This window comes from Acipenser ruthenus, chromosome 4 (assembly GCF_902713425.1).
Source record: "Acipenser ruthenus chromosome 4, fAciRut3.2 maternal haplotype, whole genome shotgun sequence".
Taxonomy (NCBI): Eukaryota; Metazoa; Chordata; class Actinopteri; order Acipenseriformes; family Acipenseridae; genus Acipenser; species Acipenser ruthenus.
In genome coordinates this window covers 15,103,345-15,127,494 of record NC_081192.1, presented here as the reverse complement: position 1 = coordinate 15,127,494, position 24,150 = coordinate 15,103,345, and the positions used below count along the sequence as shown (strand labels likewise).

The following is a 24,150-nucleotide window of genomic DNA, read 5'->3' as shown; positions in this document are numbered from 1 at the left end:
GCCGATCTCACTTCACGCATGTGCATTGTGCTAGCTAGTGCATACAGAATTCTGATGGGATACAGAATTGCCCTATTGCGTAAACTGTATGCTTGTGCAATGCAGGATTTCCACACAGGCGCTTGGTGGTGAAGCTGACTGCTGCGAAAGGACCCTGATGCTGGACCCTGTAATGTTCTGACTGCAGGTGTCATTGAATTTATTCTACTAGTGGCGAGGCTTAGCGGTTGATGCTGTCAGGGTGATAAAACCAGGGGCTATAGTGTACGTATACGGTATAGCCTAAGCAATCGCTGAGTGTCCAGTCCCCTCTCTCTTTTCAGTCATTTTCCCTTCCAGATTCGTTGAACACGCGTGGGAATTTGAACTCGGCAATGATCGCCCTGGATTTCAACTTGAATGTTCTAACGAGGGACCTGTCACTTTATTTAGAACAACAAGTTAAAGTGGGGTTTTTTGGTTCTGGAGTGGGGCTGTCATTGATACTGGGGTTCAGCGCTGCGTATACCTGCTACTACTTGAGCTCCGTTGTCAAGGTATGGGAACAGTTGTGTTGTATTGTCATTGTCTTTTGTTCTTTTATTTTTTTATTTTTTTTATTTTTTTACTAATGTGTGTTCCATATAGGTGTTCATGGACATATCTGAAGTTCAAGTTCAATTTTATTAACACCAGAATATTATTATTATTTATTTATTAGCAGACGCCCTTATCCAGGGCGACTTACAATTGTTACAAGATATCACATTATTTTTTACATACAATTACATTATTATTATTATTATTTTTACATACAATTACCCATTTATACAGTTGGGTTTTTACTGGAGCAATCTAGGTAAAGTACCTTGCTCAAGGGTACAGCAGCAGTGTCCCCACCGGGGATTGAATCCACAACCCTCTGGTCAAGAGTCCAGAGCCCTAACCACTACTCCACACTGCTGTCCCGCAGTGTTCAATACGCTGATCTCAGTCACGCAATATATGGGAGATCATGCAAATGATCATAATGTACTAGTGCTATAGAAGGGTAATATAAAATAACATAACAGATTCAGATCATATAAGATGGACTGAGCATTGATGTAGGCACGCATCCTATCCTGTCCCAAACGCACTAGTATTTCTTTGTGCAATTGCTGTGAATGATGTTTAGTCGCAGAAATTGTCTAGTAAGCAGAACAGTATGTGCTGTCTTAAAACGTTTTGTCTCTTGTGGATGACCATAGTGATTTAAAGATCAGCACTTTTATATATATAATTCGTACCCTTATTTATTTTTATGACAATTAATGCCAATTTTTTAATGAACATTTTAATAAATGAATAAGCATGCATGACTGATTTGTTTGCCACAGTAGATGTATAATTATTTGCAGTATATATGGCTTAGCAGTGTGATCCATTCCCCATTTTTATGGAACCTTTTTTCAGCACAGTATAGGTAATAGGATAGGTTGTGTCTAATTAAGCTCACAGTAAACTAAAACCTGTATGACTTAAACTGCTATGTAACAACCCTGTTTCCATTCCCTATTTAGCCTACTGCATTATTTTTGTTGTGGTTTACAATTGCATGTTTTTTTTATTTAATTTTTTTTTAAGTACAGTATTCAGGTCTTAATGGCCTGGAGATATTTAGTAATGTGCCTAATTACTTACTTATCAGAAGAAATCCCTGAGCTTACTTTTCTAATAATTACTGTAGCACAGGTGAGGAGTTAATTGAAACTGGCTGCCTCAGGGACTGCCTGGCTGCTATTATCCTCAAGTGTTTCTTTTATTTTAATACTCTTGTTTTACAGTGGCATATGTGTGACTAGTTGAGACCCAATGGACCTTTGTGAATAAAGGAAAGCTCACGGTTTTATTAAGGGAAGCCTGGCTGCTTTTCAAATCCCCTCAAGTCATAAAATGATGCCAAATCCAGTTTGCATATCTGTAGAGAAAAACGGACCTGCATATATTACCAAACCGATTCATAACCGGAATGCTTGCACCCTGTAGCTGTGAATGCATTCAACAGTCATAGTTCAATTATCCCAGGCCTCTGGAATCTGTTTAATTAACTCAATGGAGGTTTAATATGCACAACCCTTCTACTATTCAGTTTTTCAGTGACCCGCAATTGGATATCTCAATGGGTCTTCTTTAGGAAATATATCTGGATATAGACCAGTATTGCCATCTATACAGTATATACATGTACTGTGTAATGCTCCAAACAATTAAATGAAAGTTATAGATGTGTATGTATATCAAGCATTTGTATGAAGGCATCCAACAATCCACCTCTTTGACAGTATATATATATATAATCAATGCCAGGGCAATATCCTGTATTGTCCATGGTGGGCACATACTATTTTCACATATTAAGGATATAAAATAGGGCAGGTGTGGAGGCTGGATAACTAGGACATCTTTTCCCAGCATAGGCTAATGTAGGATATTTGCAATCACCTGACACCTCACCTGACACATTTTATTTCTATTGAAATGATTCTAAAAGAGTATTTTTTTCAATACAGGATTTTTGGGAGATTTATAAGTAGCTTTAAATTATATTGTCAAATAATTTTCCTGTCAATCTTCTTGTCTTTTTATAATGTTTGCAATGTTCTTTTTTTAACTTTTTGATATTTTCTGTTCCAGTTGCCTGCTATAGACCTAACCAGGGCTGGATCAGTCTAGACCAGCCAAATTGTCATTATAGAATGAAGAGCCAACGCTCTCTAGTGAACGCACCTGTATATTGTCACCAGTACAAAAATAAACTTCAGCTTTACCTGTTCATTTGATGGTGCTGGCTCTTACTTCTGTAAAGACACTTTGAGGATCTAACCTGGGTTACATGTTTCCATGGCATGCAACTAGAGCAGAAGAGCAACTCCTAAACTCCGGTCAAAGCAACACTGCAAAATAGAAATACAATTAAAAAGAACAATATTTTATTAATTGCTTTAAGAACCACTATAAATGGTTTCAAACATAAAAAAGACAAGGGGACCGAGAAAGCTCTGCATGTCCTTCATGTAGTGGTGTAGATATTTTAATATTCATTTTAGAAATTGTAGGTCATTGATAGAGCCACATGTGGCTCATCAGCTGCGTAAGAAGGCTATGTGATGTACAAGAACACTCCTGTGTAGGACTGAATTGCTGTATCTTGATCAAATGTTTTTTCTAACCAGAAACCTCAGCTTGTCACCGGGGGAGAGAAGTTCTGCCATTTTCTGAAGGAGCACTGCCCTGTGGTTTCAGAAACATACTATCCTACTTTCTGGTGCTGGGAAGGAAGGATCCAAACTTTGATAAGACCATTTATTACTGCAAAGCCTTGGGTGGAATACAGAAAGTAAGCACTGTAGATGTGTATAACAAAGGTTGTTGAAATATATGCAGTGCTTTGAGTAATTCTCAACTGAGTCTGAGTTCAGTTTAGTTCTTTAATACATATGTAAACTGCCGGCTGCAATTTCAAAACAGTGGAATTCCATCCAGACTTTATCTCATCAGAAACTCAGATCTTTATTATTTTAAAGAGTTGGCATGAATGTTTTCCAGGAACATTCTATCAAGGATTAGAGTGCAGAATGTTTTAATTTAACCAGTATTACAAAGATTACAAGTTTATTATAAATAGAAAAAGACCTTTGACTTACAAATGTAACTTGTATGCTAGGCCAATTGGCTGATAAACTGTGATAATGAAGCAATAAATTGATAACCAAGAACCCTAGTGATTCTTTCTGGGTAAGAGTGCACAGACTGTAAACCTGAATGTTGTAACATGGGTCATTATGTGAGAGTGAGAGTACAGGTTTTAATCGATTAATGATGAATCGATTAATCACACCTGTGGACTTTGATCGATTGAAAAACAGTTGATTGATTAGTCTTGTCTACCTGAGTGCCATATCAAAAAAGGGTGCATATTGGAAGGTATACCCAATATTTCACAATATCTATTAATATAAAAAAGATTCCAACTTGCAACATTTGCTCATCAATGCTTGCCTTTCATGGCAGTATGACAAAAAGTAGATTTGTCTTTTTATTAAATATATTTCTTGTTTGTCTGAAAAACTGTCTGGCTTAGTGATTTAACTACCGTGTATATAGTTAGTGTTTGTTGTTAGGAGTGTAAAACGTAAGCTGAAGAAAGCTAAAGAAATTTTCAATGCTGGACATGTTTTTTATTACACATTACCTTATTATACTCAGTCAAGAAATGCAATTAATCAATTGTTAAAACATGCAAACAAGACTGAATCAAATAAACAAATACATCTTGACATTCCAAACAATCAGATACACATCTTCATCTTTTTTCACTTGACTAAATGACTTCCTCTAAACATGCTCTATGTTTTGAATGGACTTCCTGTCCATTTAGAGATATCTCTAAATGAACAGGAAGTCATTTTGAGATATCTCAATTTGAATTTCAGTTATCTGAAAATGCATTTTAGATATCTCATTTAAAGCTCCGTTTGAAGATATCTGGAAATCATTTTCAGACATCTCCAGATATATTTTAGATACTGTATCTTTAAATGATTTAGAGATATCTTTAACTATTTGAGATAGAGATGCCTTAAAATATTTGCCATAAGTTACAGTATATCCGGGATTGGTTTCACAAACATTTGTCTGGTTCTCTTTCACCGATCAGCCGGCTACAATACCATTATGTTATTTTATTTCTTGTAATTGTCTTTCAATACAATGTCATATCACTAGCAAACAGGTGTGATTAATTGATTGATAGATTAACAGATCAATAAAAAAATATTTTGCATAAAGAAGGGGCATTCCTAGATGGCATTCATAATCTTCTACGGTTGCAGTTAGCAGGAGTGTAACTGTTCATCTTCCAGAATGGAAGCAGGTTTTCGAGGGGCAAGGAAGCTTGCGTTCCTGCATTTAGGGCCCTTTCATACCGATTTAGAATTTATTTCAGAACAAACAAAAATGTTGCCGTTACTTTGATTGGTTTCACACCATAAAATTTAAAACGAACTGCAGTTTGCCTGCAGTGAATTCAAGTTTGCTTTACTGGGTCCTTCACCACTGTAATCACTCCACTGTAAGTTCATTTCATGTGAAGCTGATCATCTGGATATGTGCTCCTGACCAAAACGCTGTCAGACGGCTGTTCAATACAGTGAATGTATGTGCTGTACATGGAAGGTTGCTTTTGTGTCAGGATTGCTGTATCAGCTGTGTTTGTTCTTTGGTTTATTCGCCATCTGCTATTGGTAGAATGGCAGCACGAAAGTCGTGTTACAAATGTTATGGAGGAACCCCAACGTTTTCGTGCTAAATTGTGTGCAAAGAGGAGACGTTTTTCAAAGGCGACATATGAGGAATACTTTATTCTTTGAATTTCTGTTGACTGTTGCATTGCCACTGGCATCAGTCAGATCAGTAAGTTGTTAGCAGTCCCTACTAATCCCTGTTTATCTGTCTTTCTGGTCTCAATACGATCGTATTGTAATGATACATTACCGCTCAGCAAGTACCCCTTTATCAATGAGGACCCGTTTCAGACAAAAGTGTGTCAAGGCAGAGAGAGACAGAAACCTAGTATACACAGCTGCACAGGAAGAGAGATATGTTTATGCAGAGCAAGAGAGACCAAGCCATTTATATATGTAACATGTAAAAATAATAATACAAAATATGTAGAAACACTGTACACATATATACATTTCACACAGACACCGGTTCTGTAGGTGCTAGAAAACGAATTTGAGTTCCCCCTCAATTGAGCCTAGACCACCTTTTCAAGTGGATCTAGTCCCCTCATTGTCCCCTCATTTGGTGGACACACTGATGCGAAAAAATATTTTTGACGTTTCACACCTGCCAAAACAAACCGAACTTGGGTGTTAACTGAACTCTTGTGCGAATTAACCTCTCCAAACGAACTAGGTATGAAAGGGCCCTAAAATTACCTTTGGGGAATGTAAACAGATAGGTCTGCCTTCTGATGAAGGTAAGTGCTCAGGCTTAACAATGCAATAATAAAGTAAAAAGACACCCAACAGCCTTAATTTAAAGTAAAACGATTGTGGCGCACCACAGCTTTTAAGATGGTTATTGCCGAAATTCTGGGCACAGGCTACTTTATAAATGCATACCCAGGAGCTGTATTTATCTTTTATGCAGAGTATCTTAGCCATGGATAGTACATTCATTATCTCTGTCCTGAATGTTCCAGTGAGTTCATTAAGACAGCAGATGGAGGACAGATTTCATTGGACTGGTTTGATAATGATGACAGCGTGTGCTACCCTGACACAGCCTCTCGACCCACAATCCTCCTGCTACCTGGGCTCACCGGAACCAGCAGGGAATCGTATATCCTCCACATGATCCAGCAGAGTGATGCACTGGGCTACAGGTATATATACGCTGGTGATAAGTGAGAATGGAACATAATGAGAGTCATTTTGATTCATCCAGTATGAAGTCTATTTAAAGAGTAGATAGCATTACTCGTCCGCACGTGTTGCTACAACTGTTTAAATAACGTACCTGTAATTTTGTTGTTATGTTATGTTAAATCACTGCATATGCCCAAGTGCAAGCACAGGACTTTACAGAAAAGTAGAGCATCACTACCTGCCAGAGTGGGACAAAAAGGTGTCCTTTATAAACATGTGATTTTTTGCAAGGTTTTGTGTGGATAGAGGAAAGTGTCTGCCTAGATCATCAACACATTTGTCACTGTCTTCTGGTTTGGTGCTTCGCCAGCATGTTTGTGGGGGTGGGGGAATATGAGAGCAGCAGAAAAAAAAAGAAATCCCCAAGATCTTATTTCTCTGTTCCCTGAGTTTTAGCACTGATGCACAAATTGAGCTGAGATTTAACAGTTCTGCGTTTTTGCTAAGCCACACTGATTTTGTCAGAACTCGAAACAAGTGCAATGGTTCAGTGTGACAGGGGCAGAGGTGCAACAGAGCTGAAAGACAGTGGAGACCAGGGGTATCGGGCTGAAATGCCGGTTTGGCACAATTGTATTAATCATAAGTTGGGCATCATCAAAAAGGTATTCCAGAGAAAGGAAGATATTTCAACAAACGAAAAAAAACAGCAAAAATAAAAACTGCAAAACACTATTAAAACAAAGATGAATGTGGCTTGGTTTAAACTAAATAACCATCCCACACAGCAAGTACAACGCTTTCCCTCCCTATACTTGTTTATCTCCACTAAGCTTTCCCTAGGTACCTGCACAGCAGGCTTCACCATAGCATTCATAATTGTTCAGTTTTAGTTTTCTCACCGTTAACCCGAGTCCCTCATTCTTTTTAGAAAAATGGCCCAGTAATCTGTCTGACCAGACTATATACCAACATTAGAATTGATTAATTGAATCCCGCCCCCCTTTTAAGTGAAAGCATGGAATTCCAGGAATTTACAATGAACCCATTACCCAATTAACCAAAGCACATTTTTAACCTGTTACTTGCCCAGTTTTGTCAGCTCCAGTCCTTCCTCAGGTTCTTAACAGCAGCCAGGCTTTGTTCTTGGTCCCTTTTGTTTAATCTTTAATTACCACAGCCTGCCCTACTGTTACATTCAGTTTTTTTTTTAATAAATAAAGGGGTTTCTGTGTTTTTCTTTCAGGTGTGTTGTTTTTAATAACAGAGGAGTGTCTGGAGAAAGGCTTTTGGTAAGAAAATACAACATTTACTGTTTCAGTGGCATGGCTGGAATTCAATAACTTAGATGCAGTACCATGGCCAGATAGCTACCAGCACGTAGGTGAAATAAAAAGTGTTACACAAATATGTGTATGAAGTAGTTTTCCTCTTGTGAGCTTCTGGTCTTGTATTGCGGTTCTTTTTCAGGTCAAATACCCTTTTTTGTCCTGGCATTTCTACTATATCCAGTGTATTCACACTTCAGTGCTTCTTGTGAACTGTCCTGTCAACCCCACAAATTGGAAAGAACCAAAAGTAAAGTCCTATTAGTTTTTGGAGCCAACACTGGAGCAATTGAATAAACCCCTCTATGGTTGTTTGTTGTTTGAAACATTTCATTTGCTTGATCATTGTCACAGCTCTTGGTGAGTTTGAAATACTTTCTATTTAACACCCTTCTGCTAATAATAGAGTGTGATAACACCCCAGGATCCACTGTAGTATTAATTGCTAGTTATGTCCTCCTGTGTGTGCTTATACCAAATGGAACTGGGTTCTGATTTTACTAAACCAGCAAATGAAAGAAAACATATTTACATATGTAAAAATTATCTTTTGAGTTTGCATACTGTGTCAGTTGTCCTGGCATAGTACCTCAAGAATGCTCAATGTAAAATTATTCTGTAATAGTAATACTAACAGTGTTAAGCTGAAAGTATCTCATCCCCCTAACAAGGTGTGTAAAAAAAGGTACTGATACTGCAGTATTTGGACACACAGTAGTACCCATGAAATATTTAATAGTAATTTAATGTACCATGGTCCAAAATCCTGCAGTTTCTGCAAAAACATAACAGCAGTATTCTTGTAAGCAGACTCTTGAGACTTCACTGAACAAATAACTTGCATGACCTTGAAAAAAAATAAAAAAACAGGTTTGTGACTCTTCTATCCCATCCGATTTAGTTACTGAGGACAATTACTTTTCCACTGTGATCGTGTGTATACATACCACACATTTTATGACAAGTTGAATCTCTCTGCAATTCACTTTTATTGGGATTCCAAATCCTCATAAACTCGATGCACCCTGCAGTTATCAGTACAGACATGGTGAGTTCACAATTAAAAACAACGACTGTATCTCTGAGCCACAATTTTTTAAACTGTATTGAGAAGTACTAGGTTTTCTAAATCAGTCGACTATTTTTTATTCCTAACTAAAATATTTCATACTCTCCCTCTATACAGATTAATGTTGTGGTAACAATGTTTTCAGTGGTTAGTTTTTCCCTGCAACACCCAGGTAATCTTCTCCCTGTTACCTTAAACACCTGTCACATTTTCAATATACACATGCAGGCATTCAGTAAAAAAGTGTTAAACAGACATGACTGTATGTTATTTGCAGACGGCTGTCTTGGGATTTCACTGTTCTGCACAGTGAACTCTAGATACTAGTTGGAATAATGCAAAGAAAAAAGAAAAAAAAAACGCCTTTATATTAAGTGGTCAATTTTGTCCTTGCATAGGGTATTTTGCTAGCTGAGCACATGAACAAATAACTACCTTTGCAACTTTAATAGCTAATTTATCAAATTATAATTAAATTGCTGTGAGCCTGTGACATCCTACAGCTGAAACTGTATCCAGCACTAAGTATTGGGACATTTGAAACTCGAGATTAAAAATATTATTGTTTATTTATTTATTTATTTTTTCATTTTTGGACACTGTAATCAAATCCACATCAGCACTGTGTCCGGTAGTACATTTAACAGTGTGCTGTGCTTGCTTTATGCCCTTATTTATTTGACTTTGTTTAATATGCAGCCATTGCTAACACTGTATATTCAGGGGTTGGATAAGAATGGGTAAATAAATGGGAGCATAATGTTTTCCCATTACTCATTGTTTCAGTGAGAACACTGTGCCAATGCTGTACATCTTAGTACTCAGTTCCATTTCAAGTACAAAATGTAACCATTACCATATTATTATTATTTATTTCTTAGCCGACGCCCTTATCCAGGGCGACTTACAATTGTTACAAGATATCAAATTATTTTTACATACAATTATCCATTTATACAGTTGGGTTTTTACTGGAGCAATCTAGGTAAAGTACATTGCTCAAGGGTACAGCAGCAGTGTCCCCAGCTGGGATTGAACCCACGACCCTCCGGTCAAGAGTCCAGAGCCCTAACCACTACTCCACACTGCTGTCCATATAGGTATTTACCTCCTAAAGACCTAAATCCTGATTATGATATGCCTCTGAGCCAGTGATGCAGTCATGCCCCATCCCTGAGGGTACAAGAGGACTGCGCTTACAGATCACATCGCCATTTTTCCTTTCAAAACTGACCTGACCGGAGAGCTTTGTTCAGATAAGTACTTGTTACTTCTATCTGTTATATATTTCTAATTTATTGTGTTTTTACACAAATTATATGTGATAGTGAAATAATTGATGGAATAGTTTTTACTAATTACACATATTTTGTGCACTACAATTTGTTGGTTGTTACATGCCACTGCGGCCTTGTGTCCCACGTGAAGCCAGCGGCAAGAGTTACTCCTTCCCAAGCATCCAGCAACATAAGTCGGCTGACTTTGTGCTCTCCCCCCAGGCTGCAATTGCTCCGGCAGTTATTTATTTCTTGTTTTGGCTTTGGTAAAAAAATATGAGACGTTTTATATTATTTATGTAATTGTTAAAATTACTGTATTTGTTGAGAACGTTTTTTTCTCCTGTGTGTTTTCTGTTTTTTTTACAGCGACTACACGCAAGTCTGTCTGCATCGTGGAGCTATATCACACATGCAGCAAGAGCAGCTGCTGGGCTCAGCAGCACTGCACAGGACCAAAATACTTGCTTCAGTTGTGGTTGCTTGCAATCTCTTCCACAGTATCTTGCTGCCGTTTTGGTGACAGCTTTAGCATCACCATTACAAAGGATGTTAGTACCATTCTAACAAGCAGGCTTCCCTCAGTCTCGTGTGTGGTACTGACTGAGTGGTTTTGCTAGTGGATTGTACAGGTGGTCATCTCTGCACCTTGCCACCCACGGTGACTGCAAACCGTAGCGGTACCGAGGTCACCGACCCACTCTGCTCCTGTCCGGACCGTACCGACTTGGTGCTAAAGTCAACCGGTAGCGAACCGACCCAATAACAGCCCGGCTCTGACCCGGTACTGTACCATACCAACCCAGTGCTAAAGTCACCAAACCGGTACAGAACCAACCCGATACCTTCCAAGTTCCGCGGTACCAACATGGTGCTACAGTCAACATGGTGCTACAGTACCACACCGGTCCTGAACCAGTACAGACCCGGTGTTAAATACACCAAGCTGGTACAGAACCAACCCGATACCTTCCAGGTACCGATCCGGTTCCAGTCCACTACCGACTGGGGCTCAAGTCACTGGTCCGGTACCAAACAGATCCCGCTCGGGTCTTGACCCGCCTGGTCATCTATAAGCAGATTGAGGCAGCAGCTGTGTACTGTACACTGCATTGCTTGCTTCTTGCATCATGACTGGGTTTTATCCCTGTGAGGCATACAAGGCCAGTCTGCCTATTGAGGACAAGTACGGCAGATGCTCTTCCTGCCTGGGGCCAGATCACACCAAGGAGACACTAGGTAATCATAGCTTCTGCAAGTTTTGTGCACCTTTCTCCAAGCGCATGCTTGAGAAGCTGCTATCCCGCAGCTCTACAGAGCACTCTGAATCCCTTACTCCTACTCAGCACTCTTCCCCATCACCCTCTGTTATTATTATTATTATTATTTCTTAGCAGATGCCCTTATCCAGGGCAACTTACAGTCGTAAACAAAAATACATTTCAAGAATCACAGTACAAGTATTAATACAATTAAGAGCAAGATAAAATACAATGACTTCGGTTCTAGCAAGTACAAGTATATGACAAAATACGATTCAATAATGGAGCAGATAGCAGTGTCAGTGATAGTTACATCAGGATATAATTAAATACAAAATACTACAGATTAAATAACACTTGTGACAGATTACAGTACTCTAAAGTACAGGATTAAATGCAGTAAAATAGGGAGCAGATAAGAGCAAGTAAAGCGCATTAAGGAAGAGTGATAAAGTGTCCAGAGGGAAAAGAAGAGTTCTACAGGTGCTGTCTGAAGAGGTGAGTCTTGAGGAGGCGCCGGAAGATGGTCAGGGACTGGGCAGTCCTGACATCTGTAGGAAGGTCATTTCAACATTGCGGGGCGAGGGTGGAGAAGGAGCGGGCTCTGGAGGCAGGGGAGCGTAGCGGAGGTACAGCCAGTCTTCTAGTGCAGGAGGAGCGGAGAGGTCGAGTGGGGGTGTAGGGAGAGATGAGAGTCTGGAGGTAGCTGGGTGCAGTCTGGTCAAGGCATCTGTAGGCGAGTACAAGAGTCTTGAACTGGATGTGAGCGGCGATCGGGAGCCAGTGGAGTGAGCGGAGCAGTGGAGTTGCGTGGGAGAAGCGAGGCAGAGAGAACACCAGGCGAGCAGTGGAGTTCTAGATGAGCTGGAGCGAACGGGTGGCGGACGCAGGGAGGCCAGCCAGGAGGGAGTTGCAGTAGTCTAAGCAGGAGAGTATCAGGGCCTGGACCAGGAGCTGGGTGGCGTAGTTGGTGAGGAAGGGTCGGATTCTTCGTATGTTGCTCAGGAAAAATCGGCAACTGTTAGAGCGGTGGCTGCGTCCTCACCCCATGGCTCTGTGCCAAGGGAGAGCGGACAATGCACCCGGGAAAGTAGCCAGGCAGAACACTGTCCTAACGGTCTTCCTCATCCTCCTCTGGAAGAGCTCTGGGCAGCTGTTTCCCATCACAGAATTACTGCGGGAACGTTTAGCGCCACCTGCCCTGCCTGTCCCCTTGGGGCCCCAAGGGGCTACAAGCGCAGATTGGCCACAAGAGGACATACTGTCCATCGCCGCCTCTGAGGAGGTCGGCGAACAGGAGCTAGCGTTCCTGTCTGAGGGCATGGAGCCTGACAGCACATCCCCCTATCAGCAGAGCTTCTGCCACTGATCAAGAGGACCACTGCAATTTTGCAAGTGCCCTTGCTTACAGAAGGCTTACCATCTCTCCCATGTCCCCCCCAGTGCACCCAGATTTTCTTTTTAAAATCCAGTCTTCCTGGGATCACCCGGCAACAGCTCCTGCTGTTTCTTGGTCGATGGATGCCCTATATAGGGTACATGATGCGGAGAAGCTGGGCATGGTCCATTTTTCGGTGGTGGAGGCTTCTATTGGTGCCTTGATCCAGACGCCTAATTTCTTGCTTCTGTCCAAGGACGCTGAATGCCACAACAAGCAGTGCCGGGTCTCTGAGGTGATCCTCAAGTGTGCCTATTCAGCCAGTGCATTCGCCACAAGGCTGGGCAATTATAATAGCATCCTGGTAGCCTACCAGTGTCATTTGCTGAGGTCCCTTTCTGAGAACCTCAGGCTCTCACCATAACAATTGGATGAGCTGTGCCTGGTTAACAAGAACCTGCTCCGTGTCTCCAAACTCAACAGGCAGGCTGTGGGGAGGAACCTGGCTGCATTGGTACCTGCATCTAGACAGCTTTGGCTTTCCCAGACATGCGTGCCTGACAGAGAGAAGCCACCGATGTTAGATGCCCTGATTACACCAGGGCATATGTTTAGTCCCACGGTGGACGAGATGTTACAGACCAAGCCACAAGCCGAGCAGCAGCCCTAGGAGTTTGCTGCCCCAGGGAGCCATCTGGAGTATTGGCGTCAAAGCAGCACGGACATCTGGGTACTTACTACCATTCAGACCGGCTACTCTTTGCAATTCAAGCACGTCCCCCCTCCCTTTCAGGGTGTGACTACAACATCAGTCATGGACCCGCAAAACGCTGTTGTGGTCTCTCAGGAGGTAGCAGTTCTGCTGCAAAAAGGGGCTGTTCATGTGCTAGACCACCTCCAGTTGGAGGAAGGGTTCTACTCGAGGCACTTCCTAGTGCCCTAGTGGGATGGTGGACTCAGACCGATCCTCAACCTCAGACAGGTCAACCTGTATCTGAGCCGAAGGAGGTTCAAAATGTTGACGATACAACAGCTATTGCAGTCCATCAGGCCAGGCGACTTGTTCACCATGGTGGACCTAATAGACGGCTATTTCCACATCCCTATAAAACCAGCGCACAGGAAGTACCTGCGGTTCGCCTTTCAGGGAACAGTGTATACGTTCCATGTTCTTCCTAGGTCTCTGTGCCTTCTTGAAGTGCATGGAAGCTATCCTGGTCCCATTGAGACTCAAAGGCATCAGAGTGCTCAATTGTCTGGATGACTGGCTCATTTGTGCCCAGTCTTCAGCACATGCCGTAACTTAATGTCATGGATCCTCAAAACCCTGGTTTTGGAACGAGAGTGTAAGGGTGGCTTCTCAGTCGATCATTACAACACAGGCATAGACGTGTTTCTCCCTCCAATTATTCACCCCAGCTACTTTGTACTGGGGTTCTGTGGGGTAACGTACAGGACAGCCTCTTGGCTTAGCCTTGTAGCATTCCAGTCGTTCTGCAATCTTGCCCTTATGACGGCTTTGGTACACTCACCCATATGATAATGGTTACATTTTGTACTTGAAGGGGAAAGTTAGGTTATTATCATAAACCTGGTTCCCTGAAATATAAATGTAACCATTAACCTTCAAGATCGCTACGTCTAGGATTGCAACAGGCTTGAAGGAAAAATGATGCTGAGATGTCCTTTTATGCCCACGGGGCGGGCCATGACTGCATCACTGGCTCAGAGAGCAGCTTTGGCATATCATATTCTGGATTCAGGTCTTTAGGAGGTAAATACCCATACAGTAATGGTTACATTTCTATTTCAGGAAATCAGGGTTATGATAATAAACATTTTCTGCACATTCATGGAGATCTACAAAGCAGCAAACAAAAGGCGTTAGTGATGATATTCCCATTCAGCAAGTGAAAGAATCTCTTGTTTTAAGCGTATTCTGGGCACAGCAGCCATGAATGCTTAATATTGTTGGTGCAGAAAGCTGAATACATTGTTTGTTCCCTGCTAACAACCAGATGCATTGTTTTTGATTGTTAAAGTCAAACATGTTTCTTTAACATGCAAAGTGTTGCAGACAGTGCCTCAAATTGAATCCTTTTATGTTTGGTTAGGATATTCTTTAGATATTGAGAGTATCATAATTTCCTCTGTTTTTACGATAGGAAGGTCATGGTGATCTACTTTTTCATATTACGGAAAGCTGTAATTTTTTCATTACAGCTGTAGCAGCGGACGTACAGTATGTTGCTAACATACTATTAATCTAAACTAAACAATTTACCACTAGTTTAATCCAAACCAAAATTTCAACCCCATATTGCATGACACCTTAAAGAATAAGTAGCGGGTTCTGAAAAATCTAGCGTTCCACGTCCCCACGTGTTGCTACAACTGTTTAAATAATGTACCTGTCATTTTTATTTTCATTTTCTTGTTAACATTCTGACAACTTTTTACACTTATAACTTTAAAATCTGTTTCAAAGCTATTTTCAAAATGGCCGCTCTAGTGCACTGATAGTGTAAGGATTATTGCTCACATTGTCAAACAGGTAACACAGCAGTAATGATCCATAATGTGTTACAGAACAGAAAAGCCACAACACTTGTTATGTTTTTTGGGTTTATTTTATTGCTCTTCCTGCAGTAATTTAGATGACAGATCTCAAACCCCAGTGCACTACAGCGGCCATTTTGAAAAGAGCTTTGAAACGGACTTTAAGTTATAAGTGTAAAAAGCTGTCAGGATGTTAACAATGAAAAGATTTAAACAGTTGGAGCAACACATGCAACATATAACACTATATTTTTCGGAACCCCACTACTTACTCTTCAACAGTTAACCAAATCGACTACAGTTGCATGTACATACTGTATGTCATTGACCATTAATTGAACTAATTCGGCACCACCACATCTATCCCTCGGTCTTTCAGGTGGGTTTGCAGTGTAGCGACAAAAAATGCTTGGAAGCAGGGTATTAATCATTTAACTGAGACGTAAGACCTCTAAACATCACAACATGCTGATCTAAAATCTACTTTTGTATGTCAGGCATTTAGGTGAGTGCTTCTAGTTTAAAAAGCTTTAGGTAAAAAGCACTTGAAATTAATCTATACCTTAAAGCATGTGGTTACAAATGGGAATGAAACATATACCGTAATCAAATTGATTCTTCTGCCTGTGTGCGTGGGTTTAAAAAAGCTTCCATCAGCAGCATTTGCATCTCTGTTACTATCATTCTATTTGTTTTTTCTCCTTGACTTATGAGTGGTAAAATGGGTGGTGATGGGTGGTAAAATGCTTATCCTGTGTTTTTTTTTGAATGTGCATTCTCATATGGCTGCTTTCAGACACCAAGGACATACTGTGCCGCCAACACAGAGGATCTGGAGACTGTTATTGATCACATCCAGAGCACACACTCCGCAGCTCCATTGCTGGCAGCAGGCGTCTCGATGGGGGGGTGGGTATCCCAGTTATATCCTGTTCTTATCATTTGTTGTGCTTGTTATGCCACTCTCATGGAGATTTTTTATTTCATGCCAGAAAGACATCCTAGACATTTATATAAATTGCAATGTTAAAAAAAAGCTATAAATTTAATAATGTCTATTACCAGCCCTATAGGAAGTGTGGGTACTATTGTAGGCAGTTAATATATTCTTAAGAGCAATAAATTAAAGGACCTCCAAAAACTGTAGGGGATACAGAGATACCTTCGATAGTCAAGATCTCGGTGGGACCTCTACAATAAACGGTGTCCTATTATAATGTACAAACCCGTTTTTAATATCGCTCTCTGAAAACGATGGCGGATTTACATATTACAACAAGCCAAAAATAGACCACATTCCAGACTGTTCAAAGTTCATAAATCGTGTTTGTTCAACATGAGCAAATGATTCAATACTGGGAATCTCTTCTTAGAAAGATGGTATTTATTAAGCATGCAACAATATAAAAGTTTGAAAATCACACAAAACAGTTACACAATTAAAGTCACATTAAAAGCATTACAATGAGAACTAAGGTTTAAAACAACAATTTACCAAAGAAATACTAGTACATACTGACACAACAAGGGGTCACACAATACCTGAATAGATATTTAAGAGTATTGTTACCTAGCCTGAAAAGCAGTTCTGTTACCTTGTGTTTCTCCGAGCGTCAGGGCCCCCAACCTTGATGGATAAATACTGAGAGCTGAGGGCTCCGGGTGCAGTCTTGTAGTTTCTTAGAGTCTGAGCAAGCAGGGATCAGCAGCCAGTCTGGGGCTAAAGCAGGTCTGGATAGCGCTGGGGACTCAGATTAGAGGGCAAGCATAGGGTGGTAGAGCTGGGGAATTAGATTAGAGTGCTAGAGCTGGGGACAAGGAGCTGGGGCTAAAGCAGGGGGCTTTATACTTTTCAAACAAAGAGATTATTTGAATTTCCCGCTACATGCTCCGATTGGCTATTTTGTAGCGAATGGGCTTGCAATTTTGATAGATTGCTCCCCCCTTCCTCTGTCTGATTAGTTCAGTATCGTAATCTGGAAAGGGGAAACTTTTAAAACGTGCATAACTTTTGCTAAATAATTCAGATTTTATTCTAAATTCCCGTTATTTTTACCATAAGAAATTACATTTCTTTAGACACCAAACACTTTGGTTGCGACTTTGGTTAGACATTGCAAACAGTTTAATTCTCTTAGGGATTTATTACCTGGGTTATTCTATACTTGTTAGGCAATTTAAGAATAAAAACGCTTGCATCTTGTACTCATAGTGGTATTAAATCAATATGATGTGAAATTTGTCTTAAAACTCTAAGCTATTTTTCTCTCTTTCAGACTCCTATTCTAAACCACCTCTCTTACTAGACGGGTCAATTAAATCATGGAGACGGGTTTGATTAGCCTTTTGTTTCCTGAGTGCCTGGTGCATTCAAGGTGTTAGGTTGATCATTATCTCTAGGCAAAGCTAGACAAATTAGATTAAAGTTCATTCAATGTAGATTCCTGATACAATATCATAAGAACATAACATTAGAAAGTCCATGACATTTGCAATATATTTGAGATGACAATGTCTATAGAACCTACAGAAGACAAGATGCTGTCTTGTCTGTGATTGTCTTGTAAGTGTATGAACATAATGCATTTGGAGCAAGTCAGTCTTTATCAAATTACTGTATATAGAGCCAAACTTCCACTCTTGCTATACAGAGATATACTTGTAAATGTGTCTATTTACCAGATTTACACAGCCTAGTTTAGTGCTTTTCTGTGCACATCCAGAATCTGCCAGTGGGTCTGAGTGGCATGTGTGATATGTGGGGAATAAATTGAGGCACAAGCTGAGAGAGGACATTGGAGCGTCTGGTTTTTCCAGCTGCTACTTTCTTGCCAGGTAGTGCCCATCCTCCTGTCTGGCGCCATTTGCTAGCATGACTGTGGATTTAGCTACCTTGCCACCTTTGTGTGCGATTAGCTGTATGGCACCTGCACTGCTGCTGAAACCACTTGATCAGTGACGATAAAACAGATAACAGGGCCGCTGTGCTTTCCACAGAATGATGCTGGCAAACTACCTGTGCAGGGCAGGCAGGGAGACCTCTCTGAGAGCAGCTGCTGTGTTCTCGGCCGGATGGGATGTGTTTGAGTGCACAGCTTCGCTGGAGAAGCCACTCAACCGGTTCCTCTTCAATTCTTACCTCACCAGCTGTTTGCAGGCTTCAGTCAACAGGTTAGTAATACTAATACACTCCTCAGCAGCATGAGGCGCTTTCTATATTTAGTGTTTTCTATATTTTAGGGTTTTCCAAGGTCTATCACTTTCCCCTTTACAGGACCAGTCAAACGTAACAGTCGAATAGCCTAGCCAACTGCAGCCCAGTCCTGATAATTGACACATGTCCAGTTGTGAGGGCAGTCTCTCTGCAGGTACAGTACTCTGGATGTTAGGCTGCGCTGTGTTTATACTGTACACTGTATGGCATGAAGCTACCATGCTGCCTGTTCATTTTGTATTTGTAAATGTTATTCATATTGGGACATGGTCCTGCAATAAAATAATCCAAGAGCCTAGTGTGTAAGGATACTTGCAGGATTCAGCATGAACTGTGAAAAGGGCTTGATGAGCAGGGCAGCTTTATGCTTAATAAAAAAGCTAAACCTAAGCTAATCCTATTTATCAAATATGTTATCCTGTAGCCAATAAGTGTTTCAAGCACGTTTATGGTCCGTTGATCTGATTGGTTAACAGGAATTCCATGCTGTCTAGTTTCTAGACAGTAGCAGACAGTTTGGATAATTTTTTCTTTCCCACATTCAGACACTTTATAAAGCATTCATCCAACTGAAGAAACTTCTTAGATCGAACACCACCATAGTACCACTTATTAAAGCAGCTCTGTTTTCATCTGTCTATCAGAAATAAGCACAGATAGTAGGGATGCAATATACATTTGGTATTTTGGGTAGTATGGGTTGCAGTATCATTAAATCTTTTATAACAGGACAGTCCTGGTAAGCTGGCAACATCAATTAACCTCGCAATAATTAAGTATTTGAAAATAGCAAAGATCATTGGTTTTGGTCTAATCTAAATGGTTTGCTCTCTAGCCCAATATGAACTTCCCTCTTATGAAACCTGCCAGAATTGAAACAGTGTTTGCTGTGCCTGATCAGCACTTTTCTTACTCTTCAGCTGTGACACTTGCTGATGTTAATGCTTTGTTTACTGACCCGGGTTGTGGAACAGTTCTAGCAGAAACATGCCAATTACCTCAGGCCTGGCTTAAGTTGGGCATTTTGTGTAAATTCTGAATTTGAGTTTTCTTCCTGCTTTATACCAAATTCATCTTTAAAGACGGAGAGCCTAGTCATTGAAACACCTGTTGACCATTGCTTCCTGTTCTGTACAACAACTGCAACGAGAGAGTAATTCATAGCTTTGGAGAGTGTCATCACCCTCTGTGGTGGAATCCCGATATCAGTTAAGATAAAAGTCCTGTCCTTTCCCACAAAACGTCAGCTGCTCAGGTTTATGTTCTTTTAAGTTCCCCTGCTTTACTGTTTCAACATACTAATGTGAGTCACAGTACTTCCCTCCTGCTGGTACTGAACCTGTGTTTCTTCTCTTACTCTATACCTCTGGATTATATTTTTATTAACATGAACTGGTGTGTGCCATTTAAAAACAAACCATGATGGTACCATCCTAGAGGGAGGAAAAAATATGTGGAAACTATAAATTGAAGCCATGAATGCAGTACTTGTGAACTCATAAGGGTTTATATGATAGATCCAGAGCCAAATGTATATGTGTCAAGGTTTCATACCCCTCCAACTAGTATTTATAGTACCAATCCAGAGGAAAAACCTGTTAACTCGTATTACAATCACTGCCTGTCTTATAAAGTACTGGCACATGGCTGCTTATCAAGAACTTGCACTTGGCTTCAGTTGACACATGGGGCCCTGTATTGAAGGAAGTGCAAAAGCCACAGAGGAATAAAACAACTTACACTAGGATTATGGCACATACCTTGATATGTTTGTAGCTGCTTTTAAAAAGTACCAAATGATAAAACAAACAACAACAGCTGTGATAAAGATAACTGGTGTTTTTTTTTTTTTTTTTGTTTTTTTTTTGGTACTTTTTATGAAGACTCAAAGTGTCATAATTGAAATGTGATCTGCAGATTTGTTGCTAGGAGAAGTTATTTCTTTCTGGTTTTGAAATAATACAGTTGAAATACTTTTAACTGTTAAAATGTGTGTTTCCCTTTTCATTTAGCTCAACAAAATAGCCCAAATGTCTACAAACCTAAACAAAACAGTTTCATTCAGAGGCATATATCTTTTATAACTGTGTTAAATTGTTCAATTATATATCTATATATTTTTGTATTTTGTTTCAGACACAGGCAAATTCTTGAGAAGCTTTTCGATATTGACCATGTAATGAAGGTAATCCTAATATGTTGTCTGCTGTAAGTTGTTGTGTTCTTGTACTGTATTTTATGACTTATTGATTCAAGTTTTTTATTTTAGGCCAAAACTATCCGGGAGTTTGATGAGCGGTTTACGTCCATCATGTTTGGGTATGCTACAAATGAGGAGTACTACAAAGCCGCCAGTCCCTGTCACAAGCTGAAGTCTGTCCAGATTCCTGTGCTGTGCTTAAATGCTATGGATGATGTCTTCTCTCCAGGCCATGGTAAGGTGTTACAGAAAGGCAGCTAATAGTTGCAAACAGAACTACTGTAACTAAGTAAAGGCCCATTGGCACAGCACAACCAAACAATACATCTTTTGTATTAATAGTAGCCAACGATTAACAAGGCTAATGCCTGAACCTTGATTAGCCTAACCCTTTGTCTCCTCACATAGAGGGTTATTATCAAAACCCAAAGCTGATTTTAATAAATGGATTCACTTTCATCAGTTTCAAAAGCATACTGTAATTCTGCTTTTCTTTTGAAGCGGAGTTGTGTTGTTTAAGTAAAGATGCACAGGATGTGATTGCTTCTTTATTTTCAAAACTTTATGAACTAGATTTACTCAGCAAGCTTAGAAAAAAAACCTTAGTGTCTTGTAGTTCTGTCTTTGCAAACTCTGCACAATTTCATTTCAGCAAAACAAAGGTTAGAGCATGTTTAAAATGAAAAAACAGCTATAAAAAGGACAGCACAAGGAAGTAATTAGATAGAAAAAGACAGCCATTCAATGTCCAATAATCCAAATTTCTTCAGGAATGCAATCATTGACTCAGAAATTGATGACATGACACATACTGTAGATGACAAAGTCTTCAGCATTCAAGATATGATGAAACCCTGACAACTTGATTGTTCAATACAATGCTTTACAAGTTTATAACTCAAATTCGACTTACAATGCCTTTTATAAGAACCTGGCCCCTGCAGTTAATTGGCCAATAACTATAAAGATATTGCCATAAAATATGGTCGATACTGTGTAACAAGTTTGTAGATGGTATTGGAACAAACAATTAGTAGATGTGCAAGCAGTCACGCCCCTGAAACAGTATACAAATATGTGTGAAAGGTCATAGCATACAGATATGTGTGAAAGGTCATGTGGTAGATCTGCAGTCACGCCCCTGAAACAGCATACAGATATGTGTGAAAGGTCATAGCATACAGATATGTGTGAAAGGTCATGTGGTAGATCTGCAGTCACGCCCCTGAAACAGCATACAGATATGTGTGAAAGGTCATAGCATACAGATATGTGTGAAAGGTCATGTGGTAGATGTGCAGTCACTCCCCTGAAACAGCATACAGATATGTGTGAAAGGTCATGTGGCCAAGGTGGCACAAAATACTTGTGATTTCTCAAAAGCCTATGATAGGTATTGACAGCATGCCAATACTTTTCCTAGTTTTAAGTTGACTTACTGAGTAATAGGCCTCCAGATGTTACCACCAGTAATTATTTTCTACAAGTTATTTTGTTTCTCAAATGCATTTAATTCTACATAGAGCCTTTTCATTTAGCTTGTTTAGCATCTTGGAATTTCTTCCACATTGTTTTAACTTATCCCAGGGATTTCTTGGAAGATTGACAGTAGTCACTCTTCTCTGTCTTTTCCAACATTCTGATGTACCTGTATGAGTTCTAGACATAGAGCACATATATAATAAGTTTGTGGAGAGCTGAGATTTGAGTGACAAGCCTCCAAGGAAGTCAGCGATGAGGTTATGTTGTGTGTCATCACTCATGATCTTTTTTGCAGTGGTGGATATGTTTAATACAATAAAATAATGGAAGTTGAATTTACAGTAACACTTGTGGTTGTGCAAATCACTCCTAAAGAATACTTCTTGCAGCTATCATCTCAGCCTTTATTAATGAAACAAAAGTTTATGTTGTTCGTTTGACAGAACAATTTTTTTTAAGGACATGGTCATTTGTTTGACCAAAGGATGCTGAAGGATTGTTTTTATGCAAATATGTTCCTGTCACAGGGTGGCTTTGTGAATTACGTCAGGCCAGAAAGCAGTACACAGACACAGTGGTGAGGAATGAAACTGAGTCGCTGCAGCGCTCAGTGTTTAATAAACAAATAAATAAAAAGGTTGAACAAAACAGAAGACAGGACACGGCACTTTAAGCCAAAATAAATAGACAAAACAAAACGGACTAACACTTAACAAACGGTGCACGGACAGACACACAAACACGGTGAGTAGGAATAAACAAACAAGTATCGTGCCTCTTGCACGCAATAGCAATTGTTAATATTTCACTTTACTTTCCTCCCCTCTCTCCCGTTCTCTACTCACCGAACACCCAACCCCGAGTGAGTAAAACATACATCTATATATACTGTTGTGACGGGATTCAATTACCAATTAATTATTCACTTGAATCCCAGCACGTGAATTAATTATGTGCAACCTTGTGCTCACATATTAAATACTTTAAATGCACGTGAAGTGAAGTGCAATCCCGTGCCTAAATACAGTGCTACACACACCCATTTATATCCCGTGCAGCCATATCTATACACCAACATTAACACACAACACGCAAACACAGAAATGCACACAGGGGCGGAGCACATTGCCACAGTTCCTCATACTAGTATCACTGACCCCATCACATGGTGATTTGCCATGACTGCTGGCAAAGAATGCCAAAGTCGATTTCACAAGATCAGAAAACATTCTTCTTTTGTGTACTGCCTAGTATACCCATGTGTGCAGTACTCTACCTTTAGAATGATGCATACACAGGTAAGTAGCATTGTTTTGTAGTATTTTATACACAATGGGAATCAAATTGCATGGTGGTGTCTTTATTAACAGGGCCATTTTCTTGGAAAGGGTATCCCAAATATGAATTTTAAAAACTGGGTTAATACCTTGACTAGTTTAATCAAACAAAATCGGAGTAGGTGGGTTGCATGGTCTGGATGAACTTAAATGGAATTACTCAATTTATAATTTAGATTGTATTCATCTCTGAGATCTGCAAAACAAAAAAAAAGTTCCCCATGGAAGTAAAGTGGAGATTACTGGATGTGTTTTGTATTTCCAGAAAATGGTGCAAATAAACCTTGCTTAGATAGTTACTGTTTCCCAAAAAGACCTCTGCAAAGCAAAGGATATATGTCAGGAGTCAGTATGTCAAAAATGGCAACTTCCCTTTTCCCTTTTTAGCCTTGCCTGTGGAAGCTGTGAAACAGAACCCGAACCTTGCACTACTGATTACTTCCCATGGGGGCCATATCGGCTTCCTTGAAGGAATCTGGCCCCGACACAGCACTTACATGGACCGAGTCTTCAAGCAGTTCATGCAGGCTGTGATTGAGCAAGGAAGCGAACTTGAAAACCTCTAGCATTTCACATCCAGGCAAGCAAAAAAAAACAAAAAAAAACCTCTGCTAAAGGCACATCAGTTTCAATGCACAAAGTAATTTCT

At 40.0% G+C, this 24,150-nt stretch overlaps 1 protein-coding gene across 1 annotated transcript; it reads left to right on the top strand.

The window, feature by feature from the left end:
* Positions 1-24,127, top strand: LOC117400184 (phospholipase ABHD3-like). The gene is made up of 9 exons (XM_033999691.3): positions 1-536; positions 3,195-3,358; positions 6,230-6,412; positions 7,642-7,687; positions 16,065-16,177; positions 18,266-18,439; positions 20,619-20,667; positions 20,752-20,917; positions 23,889-24,127. The coding sequence occupies exons 1-9, from the start codon at positions 375-377 to the stop codon at positions 24,065-24,067; spliced, it is 1,236 nt and encodes a 411-aa protein (XP_033855582.3). The 5' UTR covers positions 1-374; the 3' UTR covers positions 24,068-24,127.
* Positions 24,128-24,150: the final 23 nt, after the last annotated feature.

Coding starts and splice junctions, on each gene's coding strand:
- LOC117400184 (XM_033999691.3), top strand. CDS start 375: ATGATCGCCCTGGATTTCAACTTGAATGTTCTAACGAGGGACCTGTCA. Junction 3,359..6,229: donor CCTTGGGTGGAATACAGAAA/GTAAGCACTGTA, acceptor TGAATGTTCCAG/TGAGTTCATTAAGACAGCAG. Junction 16,178..18,265: donor GCAGGCGTCTCGATGGGGGG/GTGGGTATCCCA, acceptor TGCTTTCCACAG/AATGATGCTGGCAAACTACC.